At 35.7% G+C, this 10,354-nt stretch overlaps 1 protein-coding gene across 2 annotated transcripts; it reads right to left on the bottom strand.

The window, feature by feature from the left end:
- Positions 1-6,627: 6,627 nt before the first annotated feature.
- On the bottom strand, positions 6,628-9,613 carry LOC105773708 (MLO-like protein 12). 2 transcript variants are annotated; one of them, XM_052632230.1, is made up of 3 exons: positions 9,379-9,613; positions 8,395-8,464; positions 6,628-8,287 (listed from the first exon to the last, which is right to left on the bottom strand). In XM_052632230.1, the coding sequence occupies exons 1-3, from the start codon at positions 9,526-9,528 to the stop codon at positions 8,211-8,213; spliced, it is 297 nt and encodes a 98-aa protein (XP_052488190.1). In that variant the 5' UTR covers positions 9,529-9,613; the 3' UTR covers positions 6,628-8,210. The 2 variants fall into 2 exon arrangements, with proteins under 2 accessions (XP_052488190.1, XP_052488191.1); XM_052632231.1 differs by having other exon boundaries at positions 6,628-8,005.
- Positions 9,614-10,354: the final 741 nt, after the last annotated feature.

Raw genomic sequence — 10,354 nt, 5'->3', positions numbered from 1 at the left:
AAGAACTCATGTGCTTCCTCCTCATTCACAGCCTTTTTAACTTCTTGCTCAAGTTGTGCTTCAACATCATCCTCAACCTCATACATTGGTACTTTTCCTTTTTGGCTCGGGCCAGTAAGTTCAACCGTCTCGGGAGAATAACACCTTCTGCTGCGAGTGAAATGTCCTACTCCGCTGACACCTTCATTCATAACTTTTGACTTTTCACCTTCAGGCACAATGATATTGACATCATACTTCCACGACACTGCCTTGTTGTCCTTGTAAGAGAAAGGAGTAGGTACTTCAATTATCAAACTTGGTTTAACTTCTCGACTAACCTCTTCCTTCTTTGCCTCGTAATAAATCAACAAAGGTCTATCGACGCTATAAGGGAGAACCATCGATTGATTGTCAGAGGCACATATTTCTCCTTCTTCGGCCCCCTTCACACTATCAAAGACCTTGACCTCTTTGTTATCCATCATGTCCTGAAGTAATTTTCTAAATTCCTTGCAAGATTGGATGTCATGCCCTTGGATCCCATGAAAATAACAGAAACTCTGGTCTTTTTTTTCTTCTTCTTTGAGAATCCTACTAGGCGGGCAGAGCAAGCCATTTTCAATCATCATCTCCCACACCTTCTGCAAAGGTGTCATTACTTCAGCAACATAACCTTTGGCTTGCTAATTGTCTTCATTTGTCACTGCATTTACATTCCCGCCAGTATGGTTAGGAAGAGGATTTCCCGTCACATTGCTAACACTATCAAAGCGTAAAATACCAGCATCAATGAGACCTTGAACCCTCCTTTTAAAATCCAAGCAATTTTCTGTAGAGTGTCCCTGGTTCCCAGCGTGATACATGCAACTAGCGTTAGGATCATACCACTTCGGGTATGGAGGCTTCAGGGGTGCCATGTAATGTGGGGATATTAATTATTTTTCCAACAGCTTTGGGTATAATTCTCCATATGATACAGGAATTGGAATAAACTGAGGTCTTTCAGGATTGGGTCTTGTTGGTCTTTGTTCATTTTTTAGTTGGCTTTGTGTAGGCATGGTGTTTGGTGGGAACACGGTGAATGGTCTTTGGTTATTCATAGCATAAACAGGGTAAGACGGAGGTGCTTGATAGTAAGGACCTTGAGGAGGAAAGTAGAAGTTTGAAGGTGGGCGATAATGAGGTCGTGATTGGGCGGGATACGGATTGGGGGTACATTGACTCTCGGTTCCAACCATATGGGCTTCTGCCTCCTTTTTCTTTGCGGGTACTGCCCTCTTCGAACTCTCGGGGCTTTCCATTCTCCCACTCTTGACGGCGTTTTCAATAAGCTCATCGGTTATTACAATATCCGTAAAGTCCTTTGTGGCACTTCCTACCAATTTTTCGTAAAACGGTACTTTCAGAGCATTAATGAAGAGGACCGTTATCTCTGTCTTAGTTAACGGAGGCTCCACCTGAGCAGAGATATCCCTCCATCTTTGTGCATATTACCGAAAAGTCTCTGTCGGCTTCTTTTCCATCATTTGTAAAGTTAATCGATCAGGCACCATATCCGATACATGCCTATATTGCTCACAGAATGATGACGTCAAATCCTTCCATGATCGGATTCTCTCTGCTGAGCTGATTATACCATCGAAGGGCTGAGCCTACCAAACTATCTTGAAAACAGTGTACCAATAACTTATCATCGTTCACGTAGCCAGTCATCTTTTGGCAAAACATGATAAGATGTGCCTTTGGACATCTTGTTCCATCATACTTCTCAAAATCAGGTGTCTTGAATTTTGGGGGTAGAATCAAATCGAGTACCAAACTGAGCTCTTTAGCACTCAAAGCAGAGAAAACTTCAGCTCCTTCTACTGCCTTGATCCTCTCTTCCAGGATTCTAAACTTGTCCTGAGCATTATTGTCATCAACTTTCTGCAGGATCATCTAGATCTGGAACAATTGGGTCAGAGGGATTAGCTCCAGAGTTCGATACAAACATTCATTGCCCTGGATGAACAGATGGAACAGGAGGTTGTTCTAGGACTGTAAGCTCTCTTTGGGGATATCCTCTTTGCATTGCATGGATATGAGGTGGAGTGAATCCCGGGGGATAAAGCGGATCTTGACTAGCTCTTGCCTGAGGTGGCTCTACGATATCAGGGCTCTCCATAGGTCCCTTTTCTTTGACCGAGGCCGTCATCATTTCCATCATTTTATTCATTTGATCCCTTTGCTTGAGCGATTCCTCTCGAGACCTCACCATCAAATCTCTCGCCTCTTGCCGCGACTTGGCCAGTTGCTCCTGCAACTCTCTCTGGGTTCTTTCCATCCTTTTCATTCTTTCATTGAGTTCAGCATCCATAGCTCTAGCTCTTAGGCGCGTCCTATAAGAGTGACATGATTCCAGACTCGTAGTGTAACAACTGTAAATTAGACGGTTTTAGCCTTAGCGAGCGATTAGGATGATATGTACATGCAATGAATGAATGAATGACTAATGAAGGATGAATGTTAGTTATGCAAAAATATGCAAAAAATGGGTGTTGATTTCAAGATAGCCCCATATGTGGGCGTTTTATTAATCAAAAGAGTCTATTACAAAAAGTTTTGCCATCCTGGTTCAACAATTACGTAAATTTCCTAGCCATATCGCCTTGTTTCTTTATACGTTCTAGGAACTCCGATATACTTGACCTTTTGTTTGGAGGGTATTGACAACTGAGAACTTCAGCTTCATCAGATAATTGCACCATTTGCGCAGCCGCCTTGCGAATTTCATTGATCAAACTACCGAGATGCATGTCTTTTTCTTGGAGGGCTCTCTCGTATGCGTTAATGTCTCTGTCATGTTGACCATTATTTTCCTCTAAAACTCTCAAGAGGTCATCCAAATGTTGCTGATGAGCTTGCAATGTACTTTCTAGACTTTGAATTTTTCCTTTTAGCTCCTGATGCTCAGACTGACTAGCAGTTAATTCTGTAAACACAGTTTCATATTCAACATTCTTCTTCCTCAACTCTATCGTAGCACGTGCGGCTCTTTCCTCCTCTTTCTTCGCTTTGGCTTTCCAAAACTCCATCCTACCTTTGATATTACTTAGTTCCTCCTTCCATTCTGCTGATGATTTCCCCAATCCACTGTTCCTTATAGTGCCTCTTAATTTCTTGTTTTCCAAATGAAGGTCCCTTAAATCCTTTCTCGTAACTTCAACTTCTTTTTAGACTTTCTCGATTCTGGATTTTTCAATTTGGACATCAATCTTCAGCTGGTAGTTTTCTTCCTGGAGAGAACTAATATCTTGCAATAGTTTAGCTTTTTCACGTTCAAATTCATGTCTTGCAATTTCTAGCTCGGATGGAATTTCTTCTGAGAATGGATTCTGGCAAGCTTCATCAATCGGTGGGGTTATTTGACTCTTCACTTGTCGTTGCCTCCATATGCCATAATCTACAGTGATAGTATCAGCATAGGAGCCAACTCCATTAGGTAGATTTTCCTCCAATAATTTACGGTATCTCGCACCCTTTTCATGTAACCCTCACCCGTAAAAGTAAACTCCGATTGTGCTAATCCATCAGTAACTGGTACAAACTGTCGCGAAGCGAACTGTCTCTGAACCATCAACGGAGCATATCCAACTCCTTCCCATAATCCTAACAAAGGCACCCAATCTTGGTTCTCACACTTGTATAACAAGACAGATGGACGAATCCAAGGTGCTCTCCAAGTTATATCTTCAGAGCGGAGGTTCTGAAAAACCGAGACCCAATGTTGTTCAGTGACATCCCTTGGCCAATCTTTTTCAAGGTGTGCTTCTAAAGGAGCGAATGTCTTTGAAAACATGTGGAAAGGCGTGCGCTCCACCTTCCAAAAGTTGCTAAAGATCCAAACATTCAGTAACTGAGCGCATCCGATAAAACGTCCTTCCCCTTTTCTCCTACAAGCATTTATAGATCTAAAAGTCTCAGCCAAGATGGTTGGGACTGGGTTGATTCTTTGCCTCAACTTTTTGAAGAAATCCACAACCGCAACTTCAATATGCCCAAGAACCTTCGGGAAGACGACCAGTCCGTAAATAGCCAAGGCGAACAGATCTATCCTTCTCAAAGTATCTGGATGATTCTGAACTAACTCTCGAAGAGAAAACCATGGAATACAACTGACTTCATTCTTATTCTTTATCTGTTTTTCAGCCCATGTATCAGTCATCCCCGTCAACTTCATTAAATCTTTCTTAAAGGTCATTGGTTTAGGCTCCTTCATGTATATCTTGTTGAGTTGTACATTGTCAATTCGAAGTAAAGCGGCATACTCTTCTATGGTCGGAGTCATGTCTTCCTGATTGAAAGTAAAACACTGATAAGCTGGGTCCCAGAATTGAACCATGGCTTGAATCAACTGCTCGTTCACATTGATTGCTATCAAGTGAGCTATATCCCCGTACTTTTCAGTGAATATGCCTCTAGTATTTGAGTCCCACTTCTTCCAAATCCCAGTCAAGTCTTCGAGATTGTTCTGACGAGCATTCAAAGTCACATGTTTAGGAAGATCAGAGATGTATCCTTCTTTTAAACTATCCCCTTTCGCTTTCTGAGTCCTCAAAGACCAATCTCGAACTACGACATTTTTCTCGGTTACTTGTGTAATTAACTCCTCTATCAGAAACCCGTTTTTGGCAACCGATCTCTAATCAACACCTTCCTAATGAGATGTTTATGATGCATGATGAAAAATAAAATGAAGAACAAATAACCTTGGTTAGAGATCATAACAGATATAAACAGAAGGAAAAAATAAATAAATAAATAAAGACTATGGAAAATTTAACAAATTAAGCTATTCAATCATGTAATTTGGTGTAACAGACCCACAATTTTTTTTTGCCCCAACATGCTTTACAAGAAGCCTACCCCACATACCATCTGACAATCTATCCAGCCCAATTTATTAAACAGACTCAATTCATTTGCAAATAAGTGTAAATGTAAAAGAAATAAAAGGTAAGAGACACTTCTCCCGTGTACTTATTTCGGTAACTATCAAATGGACAGAGGTTCGACATGGCTCTAATTGGGTGGCTCGTACGGTTCACTATATGTGGTTTTGGTTTTAGAAAGGTACTCGAATTGTCCATACTGTCACCTACTAAGGTTGGTATGGAGCCTCGGTCATCACCCATCACAGGCTCATGAGCTCAATTCAAGGGATTACATTTACTTATGCCTATGTGGAGGGACGAGTTAACTCACGAAAGCATAAGTCATATGTAACCCGGAAGTAATTCACTAGCCTGTGCGGAGGGACGAGTTAACTCACGAAGGCGTAGTGTTTACTTCCACTTAAACGGACGGAGCCCGGGTAGAGAGCTCATGTTATGCAAGAATGCAAATGCACGGTGTGTGGGGAGAAACTCACAAACCTTTTATTTTTTATTTTTACTAAAAAAAAACTAAAAAAACGTAAAACTTAGAGCTGAAAAAAACAGAAAAATAAAATAAGTTAGAAAAATATTAATTTAAAAACAGAATGCAGATGCATGACTTTTTTAATAAAAAATAAAATAAAATTCAAGGATAACGATTAAAAATTAATTTGAACAAGAAATTTTAAAAATTTTGACAACACGCGTTTAACATCAAACTCGACTCTCAAAAAAAATCCCCAGCGGAGTCGCCAGCTGTAGCGACCTAAAAATTTGGGGCACGGGCGCTAATCGAAGTGATTATTGAAAATTTGAAAACTCTGAATTTCGATTTTATTTGAAAAAGGAGTCGCCACCGATCATTTTTTCTAGGTGTGATCGGACACCTAATAAATTCTCTTTTTAAGAGAAAAATTTATTTTTAAATTTTTCTAAAAAAAAGGTAATTTTAGGTCTGCGTGAAAATCCAGAGAAAATTAGAGTTCGGGAGTCAGTTACGCGCGAGGAAGGTATTAGCACCCTCGCAACGCCCAAAATTGGTATCTCGTTAAACGCGCGTTGTCTTATTTTTCAAAAATACAAGTTCAATTTAATAGTTAATCGCGATCCGATCAAAATACGAGAAATTTTTTTTTAACACGAAGAATTTTGAAGCACAAATTTTATTTTATTTAAAAAATAAAATTTTTGAAACACGAAAACTTTAGAAACACGAAATTCTTTTTTAAAACACGACATTTTTTGAAACACGAGAATTTTTTTCAAAACACAAAAATTTTAAAACACGAACATTTGTGAAACACGGGAATTTTTTGAAAACATGAAAATTTTTGAAACACAAAATTTTTTTTAGAAAACACGAATTTTTTTTAAAATCACCGGAATTTTTGAAAACACGAAATCTTGAAACATCGAAATTTTTGAAAACACGAGGATTTTTGAAACAAATTTTTTTTTGAAAATACGAAGATTTTTTTTTTGAAAACACGGAAATTTTTAAAACACAGGAATTATTGAAACACCGGAATTTTTGTAAACACGAGGATTTTTGAAAACACGAATTTTTTTTTTAAAACGCAAAAATTTTTAAAACACGAGAAATTTTTTTTTTGAAAACATGAAAATTTTGGAAACACCGAAATCTTGAAAACACGAAGATTATTGAAAACACGAAGATTTTTGAAAACACGAAGATTTTTGAAAACACGAAGATTTTTTGAAACACGAGAATTTTTTGAAAACACGAAAATTTTGAAAAATAATTTTTTTTGAAAACAGGAGAATTTTGATAAACAAAATCTTTTTTTATTTTTATTTTATTTTTTTAAAACACGAATGTTTTTTGAAACCACAGAAAGATTTTTTTTACACAAACTTTTCGATTTTTTATTAAGCACGTATCGTATTTAACACGAACCAGTGATATTCACTCAACATAGCAATGAAATCAACAAATTTGTGTCAAACCGATTCGTTGCCTTACTTTTTGGAAACGCGAATATTTTTTTTGAAACACGAGAAAAATTTTTGAAGACACGAAAAGTTTTGCAAAATATAATTTTTTTTTTGAAAATATGTGACTTTTTGAATATTTTCGATTTTTAAAAGGGCGTATCGATTTTAACACGAACCGGTGATATTCATCCAACATAGCGATGAAATCAACGAGTTCATGTTAATCGATTCGTTGCCTTATTTATTAAAAGTATTTAAAATAAATTAAAATTAAAATTAAAATTAAATTAAATTAAAAATATAAATGCCAAAATACAAAAATGTATAAAATACTAATAATATTAAAACGAAAAAAATACGAGCATTAAATTAAAATTAAAAAACGAAATTACCGAAAAAATCTCGAAACACGAGCTTCGTCGAACGGGTTACACGAATTGAACCTCTTTTTTTCTTTTTTCGTCCTTTTTTCTTTTTTTTTCTTTTTTCTTCTTTTTTCTTCTCTTTTTTCTTCTTTTTTTCTCCTTTTTTCTTTTCTTTTTTCCTTCTTTTTTTCTTTGGCCTGCTTCAGATTGGGCCTGGGCCTGCTACTGGTCTGCTGATGCTGGTGGGCTTTCTGTAGGCCTGCTGTTGGGCTGCTATTGGGCTTGCTAAAGATGGCCTGCTTTCTTTTTTTGCTTTGTTCTTTTTTTTCTTTTTGGGCTGCTATTTGGGCCGCTGGGCTGCTACTGTGGCCTGCTAAGCTGCTGGTGCTGTCGGGTCGGGTCATGGGTCATACGGGTCGGGTTGGGTCGACCCGATTATAATAATTTTTTTTCTTTCTTTTTTCTTCTTTCGGAAACCCTAGCTGCCGCGCCGCGCCGTCGCTTATGCCATCGCCGTCGTCTTCACCGTCGAGCCGCCGTCGGAGGCTCTCCTCTTCTTCTCCTCTTTCTCTCCTTTTTCCTCTTCTTTTTCTTTTTTTTGCAAGTTTTTCTTTGATTTTTTCGTGGGTCGGGGGTTCTCATTTTGGGGTTTTTTAAACCCATTTATAGATTTTTTTCTCTTCTTTTTGCAGGGATTAGGTGGCTAGGGGAGAGGGAGGCCATGCCTTAGGCCGGTGGCCGGAAACCACGGGGGTAGGTGTGCAAGTTGCTGCCAGAAGGACTAAACTGCAAATGCAGGAAAAGTTTTGGGGCTGAAACGTAATTTCTATGAAGTTTAGGGGTCAAAATGTTAGTTTGAGAAAGTTTCGGGGTAAAAATGTAATTTAGAAAAGTTTAGGGGTTTAAATGTAATTTTGAATAAAGTAAGGGTCAAAATGTAATTTTAGAAAAGTTCAGTGGTCAAAATGCAAAATTTTTAAATTTTTTTTTTTTAAAAACACGAAATTATTCCCGGACAAAATTCAGTGATTATAAGTAGGAATGATATAAATTCCATCAGCATCAGCTCTGCAATACACAATTACAGAAGTGTTCATTTTATCACATATATTTTTGTTTAATTTTATTTTAATTATCAAATATAAATATTTAAAACAAAAATATTAATTAATTACCTGTTTTAACCTTCTCCAGTGCTTCATAAAGAGCTGGTTTATGCTTTTCTTCAACCACTGTGTAAAAAGTCTTTGCAAAACAATAACCTATATTATATAATCTCCAACAAAATATATATTTGGAAAGGCTTAATTTTTCCCATAAAAATATCATGGAATAAAATTAATAAGGATTACATTAATAAATCAAATAAGTTATTTTTATCAATTCAAATAATTACACTTTAAAAATGTATACAATAAGATTGACCGAGTCGAGCCCTAATAAAATTTTAGGTCTTATTAATTAGCTTCAATCTAGTTCAAAAATTAGATTTAATTTTTGCCCAAGCCCAAGCCTAACCCATTCAGATTGATTATTTTATATTTTTATATAAAAATAAAAAAATAATACATCAAATACACTAAAAACATTAAAATAATTAAAAATAGATTTTAAAAATATATATATTTAAATATTACTAAAAAATGTGTAACTTAACAAGCAAATGTCTCTAAAATAATAACAAAATTAATAATAAAACAAGAGTTATACAATATCCAAACAATAACAATAAAATAGTAATAACATAATAATGAAGTGGTAGCAAAATAACATGATTTTTTTTATTGTAACTTCGTGTCGGGCCAAAAAAACCTTGCTGAGACCCAATCTGTTTTCAAAACAGACATTATTTTTTTGTCTAATCTAGTATTTCAAGCTTATATTTTTATACAATTATTCTTACTTTTCAAATAGGCCTTCGAGCCAAACCGAATGACTTTATCCATAAACAACATAATATGAGATAAAAGGTAAGGTTTAAAATATAAAATTTTCAAGGGTGGCTAAACTTTGAGTTCTGAAACAAAGCTAAACCGAGGCTGGTACAAGCCTTAAGCTTCTTCGGTGCAATTTTAATCCTCTTAATAAGTTTAAATTATCACTAATGAAAACCCAAAATTTAATTACAAAAGTAAAAGAAGTAAAATTTATATATATACCTTGCCTAGCATGTGAATGGCATGTTCAATGAGGATTGAAGCAACAATAATACAAAAACACACCACTGCAACAGCCCATGTTGGTGTCTCTTCCAATGAACGTGCTTTAGTATCAACCACCGGCGACGGTGGCGCCATTTTTGTGCTCATTTTTCAAGCTTTCTGCAACTCAAAGTGCTTCAAGAATTCTCTCTATATATTCAAATAGAGATAGTATTCTTCTTGGATATTTTTTTAATTTAAATGTTTAGATACAAAATAATAGGCTATTTATAGAATTGAGTTGCTTGCCATAACGAGGAGGAAACCATAGAAACTTCCAAAACTAAAAGACCTTGTAATAAGAAACTTCCAAAACGCCTCTTTCCCATCACCTTTCGCTTAGCTTTACAAGAATCGCCAAACAATAATAATAGTTTAACTCAGGGCCCCGTACCGGAAATTTTTTTATTTAGGTTTTTATATTTTTTAAAATTTTATATTAGAAAAAGCAAAATTGCACTTGCTCTCCATAAAAATAATAAAAAATAATTTAATTCTTTAAAAACTATAAAAATATATGTTATTTAAATAGTGAAATTGTATTTTTAGTATCGAAAAATTTAAATAATTTGCACCCCCTAAAAGAAATTTCTACCTTCTCCCTAATTTAACTACCTCGTTAGTTATTTTAAATATGGGTAATTTTTATTTTAATTATTCAAAAATATAATTTAATTACCATTGTTAAAAGATTCATTAAACAAGTCACTTATTTAAGTTGTATTTAACAGTGTTCTGAAGAAGCACTTTTGGAAGAAAAGTTGTGTTAAGCAAACAACTTTAGGTTAAATTTTTTGACTTTTCAAAAGTACTTCTGGTCAAATGGATAAAATCTGTAGCTTTTATTCTCCCAAAAGTACTTTTAATTACTTAATTATTTCCGTCATCCCTTTCCCTCTTTTTTTTTTCGTTGCAGAGAAGGAAAAAACATGTT

The sequence above is a fragment of the Gossypium raimondii genome, chromosome 6, assembly GCF_025698545.1.
Source record: "Gossypium raimondii isolate GPD5lz chromosome 6, ASM2569854v1, whole genome shotgun sequence".
NCBI lineage: Eukaryota > Viridiplantae > Streptophyta > Magnoliopsida > Malvales > Malvaceae > Gossypium > Gossypium raimondii.
Note: the sequence above shows the minus strand (reverse complement) of the source record. Positions and strands in the feature narration are given on the sequence as shown.